At 43.1% G+C, this 25,390-nt stretch overlaps 1 protein-coding gene across 3 annotated transcripts in view; it reads right to left on the reverse strand.

Moving 5' to 3' along the window:
- Positions 1–2,807: 2,807 nt before the first annotated feature.
- The window catches only part of LOC141768730 (sarcoplasmic/endoplasmic reticulum calcium ATPase 2-like), a 50,730-nt gene continuing 28,147 nt past the window's right edge, over positions 2,808–25,390 (reverse strand). Inside the window, exons 6-21 of one of the 3 annotated variants that reach the window (XR_012594194.1) lie at positions 23,537–23,617; positions 22,760–22,845; positions 22,166–22,630; positions 18,096–18,184; positions 17,640–17,742; positions 16,951–17,082; positions 16,750–16,869; positions 16,426–16,644; positions 15,988–16,323; positions 15,576–15,796; positions 15,268–15,470; positions 15,103–15,188; positions 14,892–15,025; positions 14,658–14,775; positions 4,053–5,522; positions 2,808–3,522 (exon numbers count right to left, since the gene is read on the reverse strand). Coding sequence is in view for 2 of the 3 variants with exons in the window: in XM_074637034.1 (XP_074493135.1) it covers positions 5,253–5,522; positions 14,658–14,775; positions 14,892–15,025; positions 15,103–15,188; positions 15,268–15,470; positions 15,576–15,796; positions 15,988–16,323; positions 16,426–16,644; positions 16,750–16,869; positions 16,951–17,082; positions 17,640–17,742; positions 18,096–18,184; positions 22,166–22,630; positions 22,760–22,845; positions 23,537–23,617 (2,663 nt within the window). In the remaining variant the exon portion in view is untranslated. Of the gene's footprint in view, positions 5,523–14,657; positions 14,776–14,891; positions 15,026–15,102; positions 15,189–15,267; positions 15,471–15,575; positions 15,797–15,987; positions 16,324–16,425; positions 16,645–16,749; positions 16,870–16,950; positions 17,083–17,639; positions 17,743–18,095; positions 18,185–22,165; positions 22,631–22,759; positions 22,846–23,536; positions 23,618–25,390 lie in introns of all 3 variants that reach the window. The other 2 variants (XM_074637036.1, XM_074637034.1) reach the window with 2 other exon arrangements.

The following is a 25,390-nucleotide window of genomic DNA, read 5'->3' on the forward strand; positions in this document are numbered from 1 at the left end:
GCCTCGGCATGACTTTTTATTTGTTTCTGACATTACTTTTTTTTATGATTTTCGACATGACTTTCTTTTAATGATTTTTCGACATGCTGTGGCATGACTTTTTTTTTTGTTTTTGAGATGATTTTTTTTTAATGATTTTCGACATGCCTCGGCATGACTTTTTATTTGTTTCTGACATTACTTTTTTTATGATTTTCGACATGCCGGCATGACTTTTTTTATGATTTTCGACATGACTTCCTTTTAATGATTTTCGACATGACTTTCTTTTAATGATTTTGCTGCGGTATGACTTTTTATTTGTTTTTGAAATGACTTTTTTATATTTTCGACATGACTTTCTTTTAATAATTTTTGACATGCTGCGGCATGACTTTTTATTTGTTTTTCATATGACTTTTTTTAATGATTTTCGACATGCATGACCTTTTATTTATTTTCACATGACTTGTATTTTATTATTTTCGACATGCCACGGCATGACTTTTTAATTGTTTTTTTAATGATTTTCAATGATTTTCAACATGCCGACAATTTTTTTTGACATTACTTTTTTTTTAATAATTTTCGACATGCTGCGTCATGACCTTCTATTTATTTTTGACATTACTTTCTTTTCATGATTTTCGACATGCAACGGCATGACTTTTTTTTATGATTTTCGACATGACTTTATTTGTTTTTGACAGGACTTTTTTTAATGATTTTGACATGAATTTTTTATGATTTTCCACATGACTTTCTTTTAAAGACTTTCGACATGCCGCTGCATGACTTTTTATTTGTTTTTCGAAATGACTTTTTTTTTTATGATATTCGACATGCATGACCTTTTATTTGTTTCTGACATTACTTTTTTTATGATTTTCGACATGACTTTCTTTTAATGATTTTCGACATGCTGTGGCATGACTTTTTTTTTGTTTTTGAGATTACTTTTTTTGTAATGATTTTCAACATGCCTCGGCATGACTTTTTTTATGATTTTCGACATGACTTTCTTTTAATGATTTTCGACATTACTTTTTTTTTATGATTTTCGACATGCTGCAGCATGACTTTTTATTTTTTTCTGACATGACTCTTTTCATGATATTTGACATGCCTCGGCATGACTTTTTATTTGTTTCTGACATTACTTTTTTTTTATGATTTTCGACATGCCGCAGCATGACTTTTTTTTTGTTTTTGAGATGACTTTTTTTGTAATGATTTTCGACATGCCTCGGCATGACTTTTTATTTGTTTCTGACGTTACTTTTTTTTATGATTTTCAACATGCCGCGGCATGACTTTTTTTGATCATTTTCGACATGACTGTCTTTTAATAATTTTCGACATGCTGCGGCATGACTTTTTATTTATTTTTGACATGACTTTTTTTTTATGATTTTCGACATGCCTCGGCATGACTTTTTATTTGTTTCTGACATTACTTTTTTCATGATTTTCGACATGACTTTCTTTTAATGATTTTCGACATGCTGTGGCATGACTTTTTCTTTGTTTTTGAGATTACTTTTTTTGTAATGGAGCGGGATCACACCTGGAGCGAGGTCATACCTGGAGCGGGATCACACCGGGAGCGAGGTTTTACCTGGAGCAGTGGTACACTAGGAGCGGGGTTTCACCTGGATCTTGGTGGTCTCCGGTATTGTGGCTGCATCTGCTACCCCGTCCGGTGCCTGCTTCACACCAACTGCTACCATCATTAATTAACTATGGGACTACCAATGCTAACGAGGTGATTTAGTGACAATGTGGCAGCCTGGAGAATAACACTTCTCGGTCACTACCAAAGACATCAAGAACTCCCAGCAAGCATGCTGATGCTGCGGGAACCAACGCACGGGCATCGATCACAGGGACGTCTCACACCAACACACATGGACGTACTGAGGAGAGATGGTGGACTGAGACAGCTGGAAGCTCCACTTGAAAGCCCGTCTGAGGATGACATTGATTCCGATATTTGTATTATCACTCTTTCCATCCACCACTATTGGTTTTGTGTTATCAGTCCTACTTGTATTAGTTATTACAGCTGCTGGGCTACTATTGTGGCTGCTTTTCTCTCTCTCTCTCTCTCTCTCGATCTCGATCTATTTATCTATCTATCTATCTATCTATCCCCCCATCCGGTCTCGGCAGATGGCCGCCCGCCCTGCGCCCGGTTCTGCTCCAGGTTTCTTCCCAGTAATCGGGGAGTTTTTCCTGGCCATAGTGCGCTTGGTGGATACTGTTGGGTCTCTAAACTATGGTGTACGGTCATAGACCTGCTCTATATATAAAGCGTCTTGAGATAACTTCTGTTGTGATTTGACGATATACAAAAATAAATTGAATTGAATTGAATTGAATTTTAATGATTTTCGACATGCAGTGGAATGACTTTTTTTTTGTTTTTGAGATTACTTTTTAATGATTTCGACATGCCGCAGCATGACTTTTCATTTGTTATTTCATTATTTCATTGCATCTATTACCTGCCTCAGTCTGTGTTCTGCACTTGGGTTCACTAAATTAGCCACGCCTAACAAGATCACTGGTTCCTCTGAACATTCACTGATATTCTAGAGATGAACTAACTTCTGATCCTCTAGATCACTGGTTCCTCTGAATATTCACCGCCGCTCTCTCTCTAAATAACACACTCTCCTCTGACGTGAATGTCCCTCTCTAGAGCTGCTGTCAACCACCGTCGCTCTCCAACACGCTTGGCACACTGGAGAGGTTATAATCTGCAACCTCACCGCCAGATGTTACACAGTACACCGTTAGTTAATGACACCAGGAAGAACAGTGAGTAAACTTTATGTATGACAGTTTTATTTACCTGAAACCAAAGTTCATGTGATACATCGTACAATCATCTCTGAAAATACAGTACAGCAGTTTGTTTGGCAGAAAGAGCCAGTGGAGGGACTGCCTGCCGTTTTCATGGTAAAACCTATGCATCGCTGCATGTCCGCCTTCCCAGATATGGCACAATCTGCTCCAAACATGTTGCACATCTCAGTGCAAAGCAAAAAAAGGCTGTTTAGTTTTTAAATATTCCATAAAAGTATTTCCTTAGGAAAGATGGACTGTTTTTTGAGCTTATTATTAGTACTATCTGACAAATGTCTATTCTATTTACCGATACTATACATTGTCTATTCCACTAGTCTGGTAAAAGAGATGGCTAATTCAGCAGACATGCACCATGGAATATTGTACAATTTACTGTACACAGTACTAAGATCTCTGTCTAAAAAGATAGCATGAAAATTGTAATCTAAGGCTCTTCATGCAGGAGGATGGGAAGACTGATGAGATGGAATTGGCTAGTTTTCATCAGACATTTATTAATGGCCGTTCTATAAAAGTCCTGTATGAACTGCATGAACCTCTGTCTTCATATTATTTAACTGACATGCAGCTCTTGTAAGATGTGCTGCCCAAAACACACATGCACAACACAAAACAAAACCAAAGTTTCTGCAAGGAATTTAGAGTAGAGGTGGGCTTACTTGACCTTTGCTGCAAAGAAAAAGACAAAGAGAGAGGAAGAATGGAATCAGTGGACACCAGAATCACAAGACAAAGTGAAAAGCATCTGAGCAGCAAATCACTTCAATTTATCAGCACTTATTTCAATATATTGAGGCCATGCTATGGGCAAGCAGAAGATTATCTCAAAAGACAAATGCAATAAAAAAAGACACATGTATAAATAAAACACCACCATGTCCTGTAATGGTGTGGGGCACTTAAATGTCAGTGTCACTGCAAGTTGCCAAAACATGTTGCCAGTGTACAGTCCAAAATAACAGTGCCAGTTCATAATGCAAAAGGCTCCTATTTCTACTCAGTGTGTACTTGGCACTTGGTGACATTGAAGGCATCTTGTACCATTAAAATATTATTTTAAAAACGTGCTTGTCCTATGAAAATACGAGGAGCTGTCATTGCTGTCATTTTAACACGAGCAACGACGGACAACAACGCTGCGTGTGCAGCCACATGAAGACGAGTGAGCGCTGATGGCATGCAGGTCAAAGTGTACTCACTCTGCAGGTAAACAGGTGGAAGCAATGGAAGAAACAACAGTTAAAAACTCAAAGCACTCACTGGCCTGGGATTATTGGAGCAGGCATGCAGAAAGGCTAAGACCACGCTTTAGTAAACTAGTGGAAATGAATGGAGCTATGTACAGATATACAGACTGTTCCAGTGACCGCTCGTCTACGTTGTGCTCAGTTGATACGACTAAAAGCTTCTTGGTGCCTTTTTACATATTCAAGTACAGTATGTGCACATTATACATACATTATAAAGATAACTGTAATTAAGATGCAAAATTAAGACTGAAAGTTGAGACTGAATATCAAAAACTTAAAAAATAAAATCAAGACAAATGTGTTTCCTTCAAGTAAACAAATTTAACAACAGGCTTTATCAAAAGTTGCTCTGAATCAAACTGGTAACATATCTGTGTCCTCGCTTTCCTCCAATAACAGAGAAAAGAAAAAAAATAATTATATATATATATATATATATATATACACACACACACACACACACACAGATACATTAACGTGTGTGTGTGTGTGTGTGAGAGGGCTTTGTCTCTACTGCAAAACAAATTGGTGCTTACCTCAACACTTCAAATGATAATCTAGGAAATTATTGTTAAGACAGATGGGTAGTAAAGACCATATTAACAGCACTGAGGTAGCTGTGCTCTGCCTAATGCAGAAAATAATGAATGACATGATGCATGGAGCTCAAAAATGACTGCAGAGATTCATGCCAGGGCAAACATGTTCAAGTCTTTGCCCCAAAATTAGTATTGTCCTATACGGTCCTTCGAATTACATCCTCCTCACACCCAGCATTCTTGTCCCCACAGCCCCTCCCCAAAATTACAAAATATGAATTATCATAAAATAGTGTAAATTCTCTGTACAGCTCAACACACATCTCCGACACGGTGGGCATCTCTAACTGTTCAAAACAGGGCATCAAAAGAGAGAAAAGCGTGATGGTAAAATAAAACACTAAGTCATTAAAATATGACTAAACAACAGCCCCCCCCACCCGCCCAAAAATATGCATCGGTGAAAATGTCCTAAATAGAAAAGAGCTGACAGACTGTCAGAGCAGGTACGAGTGTTGACTGTAAGTTGTTCCGGGTTAATGTAACTGTTAGATGTGTGTTAATGTCCACTTCACACTGGTGCACAGGGAGGGTAGTGTACTGGAGTCAGTCAGGGCCACAACATGGCGGACACGTTAGTGTCGGTGCTGTAGATCCACAGCACCAGGGGCAGGGAAATGGCCACGAAGGGCCAGGAGATGCCCTCGGCACATGCAGACAGAGAGCAGCCTCTGCTGGCCGGCTTCTCCAGCTGTTTACCAAAGTCCAAGTGGTTCCTGGCCAGAAACTTTAGCAGCTCGTCCAGCAGGATGACGGGCAGCGAGATCTTCAGCACCATCATCCACTGGGTCGTATCCAGAGGGGTGATCTGGAAGATGACCTGGGAGAGAGCACGACAACATTCATCATGTAACATTACAGCTAATTTACAGGACGCCGAGTGCATGTGGTGTCAGCACAGGAAACTCCAGCTGGAGGTAAACCTGCACGCCAGCATCACAGTCTACACACAAGTACCATCAGGAGCATGCAGGTGAATGTATGGGGCGTCTGGTGGCCTTGTGCTTCAATGAACAGTTTGGGAAATGTGCTTCGTACTTTGTACATAATCAATCTTCTCATCTAACTCTCAGAAACAAAGCAAAGAAGTGTAGTTCCAACTATTCCTCAAAGACCCGGTCCATCATCTCAGGCCACGACTGACTGTGTCCCTACTGGGAAGATACCCAAGTATTCTCGTTTTATAATCTCCGCCAGGAGGTTATGTATTCAGTCGCGAGTGTGTGCATCTCTGTGTCCGTCTGTCCACGGCTTATCTCTCGTCACCCATCAGCCTGATATTTTTGTGCTCTTTTACGACTGTATGCTCACCTTTCGTGGTTGTGGTGATTCACACTTTTTGAAAACATATTTTATTGACTTTTTTATAGCGTCATTGATGGCTGACTCCTCGCTCATCTTAACCGGCCGGTAGGTGATCAACAACTGCTTCAGTTTGGAGTCTTTCTGCTAGGGATTAGGAACTGTTCCTCTCTTGAACTGAACCGAGCACCGACAACAAAGGAGCGTGTCTTATGTCGGTAGGAGGAGAGCCAGTAAGCCGTTAACAGCTAACAGAGCTAACAGTTAAGTTGAGCTAAGGTAACTAAACAAACAGCAGGACTGACCGTTTCTGTTCAGAGGAAGCATTAAACAGGCAACATGAAGTGTTACACAGTGAACTGCAGTTCAGCCCAACCCCCCAGGAAGAGCGCAGGCTTGGAAGCAATTTTACATAGTGGCCAAACGGCGGTCCTACAACTTCCGTGTCCGTCATGTGATGCCATTGGGCCCAAAAATACTTTTCCCATAGACTTCGATTGGGAAAGAGACGTCTGTAACTCAGAGGATCATTTATTTTGAGCTGAATCAACTCCCCAGTAGGAACACTCTAATAGTCCTTATTTAAAGGTACTTTATTACACGGCTGTGTTGAATACTCGATTCAATCACTGCATTCTGCGGTCTGTAGTTTCTCTATAGCAGACCGTTGCTACTTATAGCAGGCCGTTGCTACCTATAGCAGACCGTTGCTTTGTATAGCAGACCGTTGCTACGTATAACAGGCCGTTGCTACGTATAACAGGCCGTTGCTATGTTTAACAGGCCGTTGCTACGTATAACAGGCCGTTGCTACGTTTAACAGACCGTTGCTACATATAGCAGACTGTTGCTTTGTATAACAGACCGTTGCTATGAATCATAATTGATCATACGACGTGACGTGCTTGCGGTAAGCGTATTGCCTCATTTCCGGTTGCCTGTCTTTCTGTGTGCTGCTGTGTTCTGTAGCTGCTCTAGCACATCCAGGGCAATATAGTTATATACTTTTCATTACAGCGGCTAATTACCCGCTACATTTATACCTACAATAGTTCTGCTTAAGGATTCATAACTCGCTCCTTTTTAGAGACTTAACCGCACATATTCAGCTCGGCTAACGCTAGCCGGGCTATCGTACTGTAGCATAGCAGTAGCTTAGCCGTTTAGCGATGGCTTCTCTCTCTCCCTCTCCTGTTCTCTCTCCCTCTCCTCCCTCTTCTGCTCTCCTGTTCTCTCTCCTTCTCCTGCTCTCCCCTGCTCTGTGTGTCTCATGTTTAGTTATTCCTCTGCCTCCTTTAGTGATAATGGTACATGTATTAAGTGTAGTGCACTTGCTGAATTGGAGGCGAGGGTTAGTGAGTTAGAAGCCCGGTTCCGCACAATGGAAACTTTATCATTAGCTTCTGTAGTTAGCCAGCCCTTAGCCGGTGCGGACCGGCTAAGCGTAGCTCCTGCTAGCCGTCCCCCGGCAACCCCCGAGCAGCCGGGAGGCTGGGTGAATGCCCGAAGGACGCATTGTCGTAAGCTGAAGCCCACGGTTCACCACCAACCACTCCACGTTTCTAACAGATTCTCCCCATTCAGCAACACACCCACTGAGAAACCAACTCTGGTTATTGGCAGCTCTATTTTGAGGAACGTGAAGTTAGCGAAGCCAGCTGCCATAGTTAACTGCATCCTGGGGGACAGAGCTACCATAGTTAACTGCATCCCGGGGGCCAGAGCTACCATAGTTAACTGCATCCCGGGGGCCAGGGCTACCATAGTTAACTGCATCCCGGGGGCCACGGCTACCATAGATTACTGCATCCCGGGGGCCAGGACTACCATAGCTAACTGCATCCCGGGGGCCAGGGCTACCATAGTTAACTGCATCCCGGGGGTCAGGGCTACCATAGTTAACTGCATCCCGGGGGCCAGGGCTACCATAGTTAACTGCATCCCGGGGGCCAGGGCTACCATAGTTAACTGCATCCCGGGGCCAGGGCTACCATAGTTAACTGCATCCCGTGGGCCAGGGCTACCATAATTAACTACATCCCGGGGGCCACGGCTACCATAGTTAACTGCATCCCGGGGGCCAGGGCTACCATAGTTAACTGCATCCCGGGGGCCAGAGCTGCCATAGTTAACTGCATCCCGGGGGCTAGAGCTACCATAGTTAACTGCATCCCGGGGGCCAGAGCGGGCGACATTGTATCCTTTTTGAAACTGCTGGCTAAGGATAAGCATAAATACAGTAAGATTGTTATTCACATGGCGGTGATGACACCCGATTACGTTAATCGGACTCCGTAGTTTTCTCTGGACCCCTCCCCAAACTGACCAGTGATGACATGTATAGCCACATGAAGTCATTCCACAGCTGACTGTCGAGCTGGTGTCCAGCAAACCATGTGGGCTTCATTGACAATTGGAATTCTTTCTAGGGGACTCCAAGGTCTGATTAGGAGAGACGGCATTCATCCTACTTTGGATGGTGCGGCTCTCTTATCCAGAAATCTGACCAAGATTGTTAGTGGAACAAATCCATGACAAACCAGAGGTCATTCCAGGATGCAGAGCTGTAGTCTTACACACTTCTCTGTGCTTCCACTAGAGTTTGGGGTTACCCATAACTTAACCCCAAATCTAACTGAGACTGTGTCTGCCCCACCTAAATGAATTAAATCAAAAGTAAACAGAAGGAGTTAAACATAATAATCTAATAAAATCTAACACTAGCACTGCAATAAAGCAACAAAACAGGAGAATTAAATGTGGACTCTTAAATATCAGATCTCTGTCATCTAAAGCTCTACTAGTAAATGATTTAATGTCAGATAATCACATTGATTTATTTTGTCCTAATGAAACCTGGCTGTGTCATGAAGAATATGTCAGCCTTAACGAATCCACTCCCCGAGTCATATTAATAGTCACATTCCTCGAGACACCGGCCGAGGAGGTGGAGTTGCAGCCATCTTTGACTCAAGCCTATTAATAAACCCTAAAACTAAACTAAATTATAACTCATTTGAAAGCCTTGTTCTTAGTCTTTCACACCCAACCTGGAAAACACTACAGCCAATTCTCTTTGTTATAATGTACCGCGCTCCAGGCCCATATTCTGAATTTCTATCTGAATTCTCAGAGTTTCTATCAAGCCTAGTCCTGAAAACAGATAAAGTCATTATAGTAGGTGATTTTAATATTCATGTGGACGTTGATAATGATAGCCTCAGTACTGTGTTTATCTCTTTATTAGATTCAATTGGTTTCTCGCAGAATGTGCATAAACCCACTCACCGTTTTAACCACACCCTCGACCTTGTTCTGGCATATGGCGTTGAAATTGAACATTTAATTGTTTTTCCACAGAACTCTCTTTTATCAGACTATTATTTAATCAGTTTTGAATTCTTATTACTAGACTATACACCATCAGACAAAAGTGTGTACACTAGATGTCTATGCGCTCCCCACATAATCAGCTGTGCTGCTCATCCCACAAATGCATGATCCTTACAAGTTGGACATCATTGTGAAGGTATATTATCAGGCTTTCCAATGATGTAAAATACAATGCCAATTAGCATTGTAAAAACAGAGAAATAATCCACCAAACACCAGTTTCCGAACTTTTTTCCCCGGTTTGTTTAGACTGCTTTTCTCCCATCGACCTCCACAAACTGACTTCACTGATCTCTTCATCTAAACCATCTACCTGTCTCGTAGACCCCATCCCAACTAGACTGCTTACAGAAGTTTTACCCTTAGTTAGCACCCGTCTACTGGATATGATCAATGTGTCTTTACTAACAGGCTATGTACCACAGTCCTTTAAAGTAGCTGTAATTAAACCTCTTCTTAAAAAGCCCACTCTTGATCCTGAGGTTCTAGCCAACTATAGACCTATATCTAACATTCCCTTTCTCTGTAAAATCCTTGAGAAAGCAGTTGCCAGTCAGCTGTGTGACTTTCTACAGAACAATCATTTATTCAAGGATTATCAGTCAGGATTTAGAGTGCACCATAGCACAGAGACAGCACTAGTGAAAATTACAAATGACCTTCTAATTGCATCGGACAAAGGACTTCTCTCTGTACTTGTCTTGTTAGATCTTAGTGCTGCTTTCGACACCATTGACCATCACATCCTATTATAGAGACTGGAACATTTAATTGGCATTAAAGGAACTGCACTAAGTTGGTTTAAGTCCTAGTTATCAGATCGATCTCAGTTTGTACATGTTAACGATGAGTCCTCCATGAACGCCAAAGTTAGTCACAGAGTTCAATAGGGTTCTGTACTTGGACCAATTCTATTCACCTGATATATGCTTCCCTTAGGCAATGTTATTAGAAAACACTCCATAAACTTTCATTGTTATGCAGATGATACCCAATTATATCTATCGATCAAGCCAGACGAAACAAACCAGTTAACTAAACTTCAAGCATGCCTTAAGGACATAAAAACCTGGATGACCTGCATTTTCCTGATGTTAAACTCAGACAAAACTGAAGTTATTGTACTTGGCCCTGAACGCCTCCAAAACAAATGATCTAATGATATAGTTACTCTAGAATAAAATTTAAAATCGTCCTCCTCACCTACAAAGCGCTAAACGGTCAGGCCCCATCATATCTTAAAGAGCTTATAGTACCCTATTACCCCACTAGAGCACTGCCCTCCCAGAATGCAGGGTTACTTGAGGTTCCTAGAGTCTCCAAAAGTAGAATGGGAGCCAGAGCCTTCAGCTATCAAGCTCCTCTTCTGTGGAACCAGCTCCCAGTTTAAGTCTGGGAGGCAGACACCCTCTCCACATTTAAGAGTAGGCTAAAGACTTTCCTCTTTGATAACGCTTATAGTTAGGGCTGTCTTTGACCAGCCCCTAGTTAAGCTGCTATAGGCCTAGACTGCCGGGGGACTTCCTATGACAGCTGGATGTCACCTGGATTGTGGCTGCATCTGCTGCCGCGTCTGCTGCCTGCTTGTCACCAACTGCTACCATCATTAATTAATTCCGTCTGTACGAGGGACTACCAGGGCTAACGAGGGACTACCAAGGCTTAGTGACAAAGTGGCAGCCTGGAGAATGAGACTTCTCGGTCACTGCCAAAGACATCAAGAACTCCCAGCAAGCATGCTGGTGCTGTGGGAACCAACGCACGGGCATCGATCACAGGGACGTCCCAAACCAACATACATGGATGTACTGAGGAGAGATGCTGGACAGTGCTGGCGAGCTAGCCAGATGTATGGTGGACTGAGATAGCTGGAAGCTCCGCTTGAAAGCCCGTCTGAGGACGACCCAATGACATCAATTCCGATAGTTGTATTATCACTCTTTTACATCCACTGCTATTGATTTTTGTTATTAGTCCTACTTGTATTAGTTATTACAGCTGCTTTGCTATTATTGTGGTTGCTTCTCTCTCTCTATATATATACAGTATATACTGGAAAAATAAAGTTCGGAAACTTGTTTTTGGTCGATTATTTCTCTGTTGTTACAATGCTAATGGTCATTGTATTTTACATCGTTGGAAAGCCTGTTTATTTACCTTCACAATGATGTCCAACTTGTAAGGACCATGCATTTGTGGGATGAGCAGCACAGCTGATTATGTGGGGAGCGCCCAAGAAAAATGTTCCAAAATGCTCTGCCAATGGTAAACAGTGTATTCTCATAAGGCTACCAGGAAGCCTGCAATGACTGCCCTTCACCGTCAGGCCCGTTTGCGATGGTGTCGACAACACAGACAATGGAACCTGAACATGTGGGGGAATGTCATGTTCAGTGATGAGTTCAGGTTCTGTCTGCCAAAGTTGGATGGCAGGGTCAAAGTATGGAGACGACGCGGAGAACGCTCTGGTGATTGTTGCACCGATGGAGTAACAGCTTTTGGTGGGGGCAGTGTCATGGTGTGGGGGCGGCATCTCCCTCACTGGCAAAACAAGGCTTGCCATCATTGAAGGCCATCTCAATGCAGTGAGATATCGGGATGAGATTCTGCAGCCAGTGGCGATCCCATATCTCCACAATCTGGGACCTAACTTCCTCCTCCAAGATGACAACGCTCGCCCCCACAGAGCCAGGGTTATCACAGACTACCTCCACAATGTGGGAGTAGAGAGAATGGAACGGCCTGCCAAGAGTCCAGACCTCAACCCAATTCAACACTTGTGGGATCAACTTGGGCGTGCTGTACGTGTTAGAGTGACCAACACAACCACGCTGGCTGACCTGCAATGAATCCTGGTTGAGGAATGGAACGCCATCCCACAGCAATGTGTGACCAGGTTGGTGACCAGCATGAGGAGGAGGTGTCAGGCTGTTGTGGCTGCGTATGGATCTTCCACCGCTACTGAGGCTACTGACGGTGTATTAAATGAATAAAGTGTAAAATATGTCTTGTTTGTTCCTTGTTACTGATAGAGAGCTCAATCATCCAATCCACCAAACAACTCAAAACAAGAGTCAACACCAACAGGAGAATACAAATGGACTGTTTACCATTAGCATTTTGGAACATTTTTCTTGGGCGCTACCCACATAATCAGCTGTGCTGCTCATCCCACAGATGCATGATCCTTACAAGTTGGACATCATTGTGAAGGTAAATAAACAGGCTTTCCAACCATGTAAAATACAATGCCAATTAGCATTGTAACAACAGAGAAATAATCCACCAAACACAAGTTTCCGAACTTTCTTTTTCCAGTTTATATATCTATCTCTCTATCTATCTATCCCCCCAGCCGGTTTCGACAGATGGCCGCCCACCCAGAGCCCGGTTCTGCTCCAGGTTTCTTCCCACTAAACGGGGAGTTTTTCCTGGCCACAGCGCGCTTGGTGGATCTTATTGGGTCTCTAAACTATGGTGTACGGTCTAAGACCTGCTCTATATATAAAGCCTCTTGAGATAACTTCTGTTGTGATTTGACGCCATATAAAAATAAATTGAATTGAAATTGAAATTGAATTGAATTGGAATTGAATTAAATCACAGGCCGTTGCTATGTATAGCAGACCGTTGCTATGTATAACAGACCGTTGCTATGGATAGCAGACCGTTGCTATGGGCGCAATTCTGATGTCGGACTGGTTTTTGTGTCAGAATATTGATTTCTTCAGTAAGTAGCCAATGAGAGACCCCTGCGCTTTGCGTCTCTCATCGCCCTGTCGGGATTCTTTCACAACAGTGACCCGTTAGCTGTACATTATCCCTTACGTATGTTACTTTTTACAGGTATAAAGGACTGGAAGGACACCCACAGGGTCAGAGTCCCAGTGGATGCGACGTAATGCTTGCTCGTGTGTGCTTTCTCTCTTCAGCTCAGGTGAAGAAATGTCCGCCAATGCAAACAAACGACCAGTCTCCACCACAACTCCAAGGAAGCACAAAAACAGCAGTTATCTAGTGTAGCCCGTGGAATGTGACCGACGTTGGAGGAAAACTAGTGTTGTCGGAGTGTGGGTGCACGAGCGGCATTGAAACGAGCAAGCAGCGGAGCAGAAAAGTTAGTTTAGCTCTGAGAATATCTAGTGAATGTTCAGTGGACGTTTGTGCAGAAATAACTGCTGCAGATCCTCCAGACCAACAGAGGTTTCCCGTGTCTTGTGAAGTGACTGGGCTCCGCAGCGAGAAACGTTATCGTCTCCGACCAAAACTCCGGTGTCTCCCCTGTTCCCCCCGGCCGCGGTCGGGAGGCTGAGGCAGGAAAAGCCAACACTAGGATCAGCATTGATTCATGGAGAGACCTTCGTTTGGTCAGCTAACATTACTGCCAAGCAGCTGAAATATAGAGGGATATTGTGCTTTTAGCTGTCAGTCACATGTGTGTCACTTCACTATTTTGACCGATGCTCGTTCATGTCTATGTAGAGCGAGCACAAGCGCGAGCGCGAGCAACAGGATGTTAACTTAAAGGCCACAGGTGTCGCTGTTAACAAGCAATTTGTGATTCTTACATTGAGTCCCTTTAAATCATCAGGTCCTAAAAGTTGTAAAACACGCTAATAGCTGAATCCAGAGTTATTTCCCTTCATCCGTTCATGTGAATGAGCCCCAGACCGAGGCTGGAGCGAGGGCTGGGAGGCAGAGTTAAAGGGAACCCTACTGCACCTGCTCTCTGGGCCCAATGGATGAGGGAGCTCGCCGGATGATCCGGGTACTTTATCCCTCGGAAGTCAAACTTGTTTTGCTTCATGCTCCACTGAGCAGCTCTCACCGCCTCCAACGCTGTATCCAGTTCTCTTCATACATCCATGGTTTAGCTGCACAGAGCCGATGAAGACAACTGCATAGATTAAACTGAGAGTGTATCTGTTGCGTGAGACGTGCGAGTGAAAAACACGTCTGATTGGCTCGCGTTCTAGACGGGGGGCAACTGTGGTTTGTATTCATTCATCAAACATTACAGCGGTGGTCGTTACAGACACACCTACTGGATATCTACACTCTACTGAATGCACTTTTCTACTTTAAAAGGTAACCCATAGGTTTCCATTGCATGTGTGTAATGAAGCCATACAACCACTAGGGGGAGGAAGCACATAACTCCTGACATTCAACCAGTGTCCTGCAGTCGCTAACTGGAGCATCAGGCAGCCAGCTCATCTCTCCCTTCTGTTTTTAAATGACATCAGTGAATGAAACTCACAGGCAGAGGCTCCACATAGAGGATGAGGAAGTGGAGGGACATGGACAGGCAGATGGCCCCCAGGAGCCAAATGTTCTCCCAGGGAGGCATCCGCAGGAGAGACTGGTTCTCCGACAGACTGGACACAAGAGAGAACACAGACGGTAATATTCATTTCAACAGTTTCCCTTCCTTCTCCAAGTGCAAATGATCTTTGGATGAGAGCATGGATCTTTCTGAGATGAACTCCTTTACCTGTTGAGGGCATTGCACATCTCAATGGTGACGAGCACAGACAGGGCCATGGTCATCGGGTAGGGCGACTCAAACACGTGGCAGTCCAGGCCGTCGAACTCTGGGTTGTCTGGGGCGCACTGGAGGAAGTGGCTCTGCAGGGAGGAAGGCAGGGGGTGAGGAGGAGGAAGAGGAAGAGCTGAAGGACGAGATGAAGGACAGGCAGACTCACCAGCTGGTACAGAGTGATCTGAGGTCCATCTTCAGAGACAGTAAACCACCAGGCAGCAGCTCCCACTGTGGCTGCACCCACGTAGCCTGAGACCAGAGACAACAAACAAGGCAAATGAAAGATTCTCCATGTAAAAACTGACATTCCTGTCCATCATCAACTTACATCCAATGGCCAGGTATCTGAAGAAGAGCCAACCAGAGATGAGGGGCTCCTTAGCATTACGAGGAGGCTTCTCCATGATGTCCAGGTCGGGGGGGTTGAAGCCCAGGGCAGTGGCAGGGAGGCCATCAGTCACCAGGTTGACCCAGAGCAGCTGGACTGGGATTAGAGCCTCAGGGAAGCCCAGCGCCGCAGTGAGGAAGATGCTATCGGGACAAATGAGTCCATTTAGCAGCCGTACTGACACGCTGCATGTTGGATACCAATCATCCATTAGCCATGTATGATAATGTGCTCCTTAGGAGACTCACCAGACCACCTCCCCCACGTTGGAGGAGATAAGGTATCTGATGAACTGCTTCATGTTATTGTAAATAGCTCTGCCTTCTTCAACGGCAGCCACGATGGAAGAAAAGTTGTCATCGGCGAGGACCATCTCAGAGGCTGACTTGGCCACGGCAGTGCCAGAGCCCATGGCGATACCAATCTCTGCCTTCTTCAAGGCAGGGGCATCATTCACACCATCACCGGTCTGTGTTACACAAGAGGAATTACTGACACTATTTACATGACAGGATGAGAGGATACCCACAGGTTTCATGTTTTTATCTTCTCATTGCTAACCAGAGTGGAATTAAGACCAACTTCACAACCAAAATCAAGAAACAGAACACTTCCAGACTACTTCCAATAAAACGATCAGAATCATTTCAGACTTCATACCATAGCAGTGATCTCGTCAAATCCTTGCAGGAACTCAATAATCTTGGACTTGTGAGAAGGCTCGACGCGGGCGAAACAGCGACCGTGAGTCACAGCCTCTCCCTGATCATAGGGTGAAAGTTCATCAAACTCTCGTCCAGTGAAGGCCATGCGCTCGACATCATCCTCCTCGCTCAGGATGCCAATGCGGCGGCAGATAGCCACAGCTGTGCCCTTGTTGTCTCCGGTGATCATGATGACACGGATGCCGGCCTGGCGGCACAGCTTGATGGAGGCAGCCACTTCCTGTCTGGGAGGGTCCAGCATGCCGACACAGCCGACAAAGGTCAGGTCGGACTGGATGCAGAGACAAAGACGTGACTCAATGTTGAAAAGAATACTCCACAGTTTATGAAAACAGCCAAACAAGTGTACCAGACATTAGATGAAAAAACTCACCTCGTACTCTGAGAATTTGGCAGTGTCGGACAGTATCATGTCCTCCATTTTGGGTGGGCTGTCTCGTGTGGCCAGAGCCAGACACCTAAGGGTATCACGACCTGTCCCATACTCCCGGATCACAGACATGATCTTTTCCTTGATACCTTTGCTGAGGGGAACTTTGCTGTTGCCAACTCTGACGTGAGTGCACCTGTCAATAACTCCCTCCGGGGCCCCCTGTAGGGGAGAGCAGAGGAATAAAAGATTCACAACATGGTAGACGACCATCAGAAGCAAAGCCATGGACCGTTGTGTCCTCCGTATAGGTTCCTCTCAGTTTACCTTGACAAACATCTTGCCCATAGAAGAACGAGACTTGTTGGGGGTGCAGTAGACAGACATAGACTTCCTGTCTCTGGAGAACTCCAGGGTGAACTCCTTCCTCATCAGCTGCTTGATCACCTGCTCAGACAAAAGGAGGAGAAGCTGCTGAGTGGGAGCACTGGGAGCACTGGGAATCTACAGCATGCGGCTGCCACTCACTGAGTTGCAGGCGTTAGCTCTGTCAATCTTGGACAGGTTGTGGACTTCAGTGTCGAACACGTTCATCTTCTCCACCAGACAGGTCAGCGCCGTCTCTGTGGCCTCGCCGACCTTCTCGTACACACCCTTCACCTGGAACATCACAAACATTCATGTTAATCCACTGGATGCATTTTAGGTTTGTCCATAGAGATCATTTTACTCCAACCCACAGATTAAAACTAATGAAGCAAACCAACGTCCCCCCAAACACACACTTTAAATGATATGTTTTAGTAACGTACATCTGTTAATAACACTCTACAAAAAGGCCTCCCAAAATGTTTCAAACCCAACGTTTATGTGTCCGGTACTATTGCCTACACCTCAGACGAATCCTCAGCGACACGTCGCTGTACATTTGGATGCATACCGGTGTATGTATCAGAGTATATGGGTATGGATGGAGATATGTAGAAGTATATATCAACTACAATTGTCATTATTTCTATCCCTTTTTTGTTATATTTTTGACTATTTTTTCCAACATGTCCTACTTCACATTCACATTTACACTTTGTACTGGAGCGCTGTGAGTTTGTGTTATTGTCTATTAAGTCCTTGGGAAATACACAAAAATAATCATATTGGCCAATATTACACTCTACACATGTGTGACATGTAAAGTAAGACACAGTCAGGGTTCAGACCTCGTTGAAGTCCAGAGAGGAGTCATTACACAGGGCACAGATGGTAGCCAGTTCAACCAGGGCATCATACTGGGAGGATTTCACTGGTTTACCATCCTGGTACCTGAGGGCAAGTACAACGTATTAACCTGTGTGTGTGTGTGTGTGTGTGTGTGTGTGTGTGTGTGTGTGTGTGTGTGTGTGAGTGTGAGCGTGAGTGTGTACAGTTCATATAACAATAAGAACTTTCCCTATTGGTGCATTTAAATACCCATCTTTACATCCGCAATGGAAATAAGTCATGTGACTTTTATTGCGATTTTAGTACTGAATGCACATTTGTTTACTGTATTTTAATCTATCAAATAAAATCAATCAATCAATCAATCAATCAATCCTACATTTAAAGTCAGTCAATGAGATCTTTTAGTTTTCACCTAGATGTGCCTGTTGTGTATTCAGCTGTTAAGTACTCACACTTCTCCCTCAGGTGCGTAGGTAGAACCGGTGATGGTGAACTCTGACAGAGCACAGCTGTCTCCGTCAGCTTTGTTGATAGTGAACATCTGGAGAACAAGAGAGCAGGTGGGACAAAAACAAATGTGAGTAGTTCAAACAGACACCATCTGATGATGTCAGTGTTTGAGTCTACTGACAGTTTCTTTACTGACACAGCAGGTGGCAGCAGAAAGCATCCAGACCAGAGCAGAGCTGGAGACTGACAGCTCTTTATAGACAGTAGATCAGCCTGCAGTGTTAGTGCTAATGTTATAGTGTTATAATGTTATAGTGTTATTATAGTGTTATAGTGTTATTGTTATAATGTTATAGTGTTATAGTGTTATAATGTTATAGTGTTATTATAGTGTTATAGTGTTAATGTTATAGTGTTATAATGTTATAGTGTTATAGTGTTATAGTGTTAGTGTTATAATGTTATAGTGTTATTATAGTGTTATAGTGTTATAGTGTTATAGTGTTATAATGTTATAGTGTTATTATAGTGTTATAGTGTTAAATGTTATAATGTTAGTGTTATAGTGTTAGTGTTATAATAGTGTTATAGTGTTATAATGTTATAGTGTTATAGTGTTAATGTTATAATGTTAGTGTTATAGTGTTATAATGTTATGTTATAGTGTTATTATAGTGTTATAATATTATAGTGTTATTATAGTGTTAATGTTATAATGTTATAGTGTTAGTGTTATAGTGTTATAGTGTTATAATGTTAGTGTTATTATAGTGTTATAGTGTTATAATGTTATAGTGTTATAGTGTTATAATGTTGTTATAGTGTTACAATGTTATAGTGTTATAATGTTATAGTGTTAATGTGGGGCGGCTGTGGCTCAGAGGGTAGAGCAGGTTGTCCACCAATCGGAAGGTCGGTGGTTCGATCCCTGGCTGCTCCGGGTCACATGTCGATGTGTCCTTGAGCAAGACACTTAACCCCAAATTGCTCCCGGAGGCATAGCCATCGGTGTGTGAATGAGTATTTAGATTAAATCCTGATGGGCAAAGTTGGCACCTTAGTAGCCTCTGCCATCAGTGTATGAATATGTGTGTGTGAATGGGTGAGGGCCAGGCTGGGTGAGGGCCAGGCTGGGTGAGGGCCAGACTGGGTGAGGGCCGGGCGTACTGGCCTACTATTCACACTAACATACTATTCATAACGTACTATTCATACTAACGTACTATTCACACTAACATAATACTATTCATAACATACTATTCATACTAACGTACTATTCACACTAACATACTATTCATAACATACTATTCATACTAACGTACTATTCACACTAACATACTATTCATAACATACTATTCATACTAACGTACTATTCACACTAACATACTATTCATAACATACTATTCATACTAACGTACTATTCACACTAACATACTATTCATAACATACTATTCACACCAACGTACTATTCACACTAATGTACTATTAACAAAGGAAGTCAGCTCCATGGTATAACCCTCAAACACGCAAATTAAAGCAAGCATCGAGGAAACTGGAAAGGATATGGCGTTCCACCAAACAGGAAGAATTTCATTTAGTCTGGCAAGATAGTCTTAAAACATATAAGAAGGCTCTCCGTGATGCCAGAGCAGCCCATTACTCATCATTAATAGAGAAAAATAAGAACAACCCCAGGTTTCTGTTCAGCACTGTAGCCAGGCTGACAGAGAGTCACAGCTCTATTGAGCCATGTATTCCTACAACCCTCAGTAGTAGTGACTTCATGAGTTTCTTTAATGATAAAATCATAACTATTAGAGCCTAAATTAATCACCTCCTACCGTCAACTGGTACCAATTTATCCTCAAACTTAGGAACCTTAGAAACAGCTGTACAACCTGAAATATATTTAGACTGCTTTTCTCCCATCGACCTCCACAAACTGACTTCACTGATCTCTTCATCTAAATCATCTACCTGTCTCCTAGACCCCATCCCAACTAGACTGCTTACAGAAGTTTTACCTTTAGTTAGCACCTCTTTACTGGATATGATCAATGTGTCTTTACTAACAGGCTATGTACCACAGTCCTTTAAAGTAGCTGTAATTAAACCTCTTCTTAAAAAGCCCACTCTCGATCCAGAGGTCCTAGCCAACTATAGACCTATATCTAACCTTCCCTTTACCTCCAAAATACTTGAGAAAGCAGTTGCCAGTCAGCTGTGTGACTTTCTACAGAACAATCATTTATTCAAGGATTATCAGTCAGGATTTAGAGTGCACCATAGCACAGAGACAGAAGGGTGAAAATTACAAATGACCTTCTAATGGCATCAGACAAAGGACTTGTCTCTGTACTTGTCTTGTTAGATCCTAGTGCTGCTTTCGACACCATTGACCATCACATCCTATTACAGAGACTGGAACATTTAATTGGCATTAAAGGAACTGCACTAAGTTGGTTTAAGTCCTACTTATCAGATCGATCTCAGTTTGTACATGTTAACGATGAGTCCTCCATGCACGCCAAAGTTAGTCACGGAGTTCCACAGGGTTCTGTACTTGGACCAATTCTATTTACCTTATATATGCTTCCCTTAGGCAATGTTATTAGAAAACACTCCATAAACTTTCATCGTTATGCAGATGATACCCAATTATATCTATCGATCAAGCCAGACGAAACAAACCAGTTAACTAAACTTCAAGCATGCCTTAAGGACAAAAAAACCTGGATGATCTGCAATTTCCTGATGTTAAACTCAGACAAAACTGAAGTTATTGTACTTGGCCCTGAGCGCCTCCGAAACAAATTATCTAATGATATAGTTACTCTAGATGGCATTGTCCTGGCCTCCAGCACCACCGTAAGGAATCTGGGAGTTATCTTCGATCAGGATATGTCCTTTAACTCCCACATAAAACAAACTTCAAGGACTGCCTTCTTTCATCTACGTAACATTGCGAAGATCAGACACATCCTGTCTCAAAATGATGCAGAAAAATTTGTCCATGCATTTGTTACCTCTAGACTAAATTACTGCAACTCTCAGGCTGCTCCAATAAGTCTCTTAAGAATCTCCAATAATCCACCAAACACAAGTTTCCGAACTTTCTTTTTCCAGTTTATATATATATATATATCTATCTCTCTATCTATCCCCCCAGCCGGTTTCGGCAGATGGCCACCCACCCAGAGTCTGGTTCTGCTCCAGGTTTCTTCCCAGTAATCAGGGAGTTTTTCCTAGCCACAGCGCGCTCGGTGGATCTTGTTGGGTCTCTAAACTATGGTGTACGGTCTAAGACCTGCTCTATATATAAAGCGTCTTGAGATAACTTCTGTTGTGATTCCACGCTATATAAAAATAAATTGAATTGAATTGAATTAACACTAACGTACTATTCACACTAATGTACTATTCACACAAACGTACTATTAATACTAACGTACTATTCACACTAATGTTCTATTAATACTAACGTGCTATTCACACTAATGTACTATTCACACTAACGTACTATTAATACTAATGTTCTATTAATACTAACGTACTATTCACACCAACGTACTATTAATACTAACGTACTATTCACACTAATGTTCTATTAATACTAACGTACTATTCACACTAATGTACTATTCACACTAATGTACTATTAATACTAACGTACTATTCACACTAATGTACTATTAATACTAACGTACTATTCACACTAATGTACTATTCACACTAATGTACTATTCACACTAACGTACTATTAATACTAACGTACTATTCACACTAACGTACTATTAATACTAACGTACTATTCACACTAATGTTCTATTAATACTAACGTACTATTCACACTAATGTACTATTCACACAATTTTGTGAACCGTTCCACCCCTAGATTATACTATACTAATGTTTCTCTAACTGCTGTCTGCTTATTCAAACACCAGGCAGGGACGACCAAACTGCTCGGCAATGCACCAACAGAGAGTGTGTGTGTGTGTGTGTGTGTGTGTGTGTGTGTGTGTGTGTGTGTGTGTGTGTGTTTTAGTGTAGGTGTGTGTGTGACACTCACTCTGCAGACAGACATCTGGTTGGTGGTCAGGGTTCCCGTCTTGTCAGAGCAGATGACAGAGGTGCAGCCCAGGGTCTCCACGGAGGGCAGGCTGCGAACGATGGCGTTCTTCTTGGCCATGCGGCGGGTGCCCAGGGCCAGGCAGGTGGTGATGACGGCAGGAAGACCCTCAGGGATGGCGGCCACGGCCAGCGCCACGGCGATCTTGAAGTAGTAGACCGCCCCGCGGATCCAGGAGCCTCCGTGGACGGGGTCGTTAAAGTGGCCGATGTTGATGATCCACACGGCGATGCAGATGAGGGAGATGACCTTGGACAGCTGCTCGCCAAACTCATCCAGCTTCTGCTGCAGGGGCGTCTTCTCCTGCTCGGTGGCCGCCATCTCGTCACGGATCTTACCGATCTCTGTGTTAACGCCAGAGGCCACGACCACGCCCACGGCCTTCCCAGCTGCAATGTTAGTACCCTGAAATAACAAGTAATATACATGTTGGCTCAAGAGCATCTGATAACATCTCACACATGTTGAAATAACAACAGGAAGTTTACAGAAACTAAACAAACGTCAACAGGATGTGTGATAAGTTGAACTTACAGAGAAGAGCATGTTCTTCTTGTCCTGGTTGACAGCACGAGGGTCGGGCACAGGGTCGGTGTGTTTGATGACAGACACAGATTCACCTACAGAGACAACAGAGGGTTAAATCAGTCTCAAAGCACAGCCAATTATCTCTACGGAGACATCATTCATGCTGCCTCACTGATCTTTCACATGCTCATGAATGTTTCCATTCAGGAGCAAACATCATGATCCACCTCTGGGCTCAATCTGCTGCCAACTCAAATGATTTTGTTCAGGTCATCCAGTTATTCTGGTTCTTCAAACACAGGTGGAGGATTGATCCATTCATCTTGGTGCTTATTTTGAAACAAAGGGAGCAACCCCACCGAAGTCTCGAATAAAACAGCTGATTGAACTCGGTTACTCTGCATGTGTGACCGCACAACCAAAGTTCACTGATAAGGTATACAGAAGTTAAAGGGCTAAGTGGTAATATAGAAGCCTTTGTATGAAAACAATGAGCAACCTCATTTGTCCATCATGTTAAGTAAGAGATTGCTGACACCCCCTAGCCCCTTAGCTACTATGTGACTTTCTATTAATTACTGAATAACGAGCAGACATTCAAAGATTTAAATGTGTGCAGTGAAATGCAGGATAGCATAGTCTTGATGCTGTGCTAAAAAGGTTAGTGTGAAATAAGAATAATAATTAGAAAAACTGTAAAAACATATAACATACACAGGAACAAAATGATATACAGTATGTATTATGTAGAAATAGTTTGTTAAATTGATGTAATAATCTTACCGGTCAGAATGGACTGGTCCACCCTTAGAGTTGTTGATTTGATTGAACAGATACGGATGTCAGCAGGCACCTTGTCTCCAACTAGAACCAGACAGATCAGCAATTAGACAAACAAAAATACTAAAGCATGAGAAAAATAAACTATTTCAACTTTAAAAGAATTTGCACCTGAAGGCTCATGTTAACAGTTAAATTGTCATGACATCATCGTATATGTTGGCTCAATGGTATTTTACACCACATGAATAGCAATGATTACCACTGAGTCCTCTCATACACTCCTGGTAGTGTACAATGCTGTAAATGAAGATTTAACAGATGAGATGTTGTCTATTTTCTGCAGGCAGTAACTGAGCATTAGTGTAAACTACAGTGATGAAGCACAGCTCATTACTGCTGGGCCACACAGCAGCAGAGCAGCGTTGCCATCGCTGCAGGGAAAGAGAAGGAGAGCCAAAGAAAGAGGAGCAAATGAAGGACCTGTGAGCCATAAAAGGCCCGTCTCCAAGGAAAAGGCCAATTTGGGTACATCGGAATTGCAGTGACCCAATTCAGCTTCCTAATGGTACATAAAGGCGATGGAAACTGGGGAAATAGCTCAGGCTATGGCACAGTTCTGTGGGCGTCATCTCCATATAGGCCTCCTTAGTTAGAAATGAAAACTGTGTCAGATTATTACAAAAGACCAAGAACGTGGTATATTAGAATCCTGGAAACCACACAAGCCTGCCAAACACCTAAGGCCCTGTTCACACGCATTTGAGTGATCTGATCACAAGTGGAGCTCTAAGTCCGTCAGTTCACACCTACACCACAATCTGATCTCACTCCTCCGCTCTATATACAAATAAACACAGACATCAGTTCCATTTGACCAAATGTGTTGCTGTTTTTAACCGGCGGGAGGCAGCAACTCACTTCCTGTGCCTAGTCTGCTGGAAATCAAAAGAAGAAGAAGAAATCAAAACAATACAGACTGGGTCTATTCCTTAGCGTGTTCTAGGCGAACCAGGTCGCCCAAGATGTTGGTACACTCCTGATATATCTTTATGGGCATTTCCAAATTTAAAAAACAAACGGTGAATGAGTATGTACTTCCGCATACGCAGGGAGCGTTAGTTGAGTAGGTGGTCCTTCAATGTGGCCCAGAACACATTGGCGTACATACTGCTAAAAGAATGTGGCCATATGCGACCCAGACCACCTCCGAATGTGGTCTGAAAGATCGGATCTCAATGTGTCTTGAGTGCATTCCCACCTGAACTTAGAGCCGTCCACTTGTGATGGGATCACCTGAGACGAAGAATCTAGCAAAACATCAAGACAAAGTAGAAGTGAAAACAAAGATTTGCTAAAAGGTACCAAGTTGAGGGAGACACTTACCGTAATCCAGGACCCCCCATGCCCTTGAGAGAAGGGAGGGGGGCTAGCAATGGGACCAACAACGCTATAAATGTGGCCATATAATGGAAGATGTTTCCTCATCATCGACAGGAAGAGAGACAAGGGGACAACGACTGGGGCCCAGCTTCTCACCTTACTTTTCCATTAACATGTGAATGTCTACATTTTTACACATTTTCAACTAATGCACAGCCTTGTCGTTGGACAGTCAAAAAGACAGACATTGAAGGACTAAGTTGCATCGTTAAACCATCTGAACCTGGAAAGACGGGTGCAATGGCTGCTTCACAGCAGCTCACTGCTGCTAATGATAATGGTGGTTAAATGCAGAGGTCACATTTCATGTACGTACCTGTATGTATATGACGACTGTAATAAAGTTGAAGTTTTAAGAAGGTCATGCAACCCGGCTCATAGATGGAGATGCAGGCTTGGGGTCAGTTCAACATA

Source organism: Sebastes fasciatus, chromosome 6 (assembly GCF_043250625.1).
Source record: "Sebastes fasciatus isolate fSebFas1 chromosome 6, fSebFas1.pri, whole genome shotgun sequence".
NCBI classification, from domain to species: Eukaryota; Metazoa; Chordata; class Actinopteri; order Perciformes; family Sebastidae; genus Sebastes; species Sebastes fasciatus.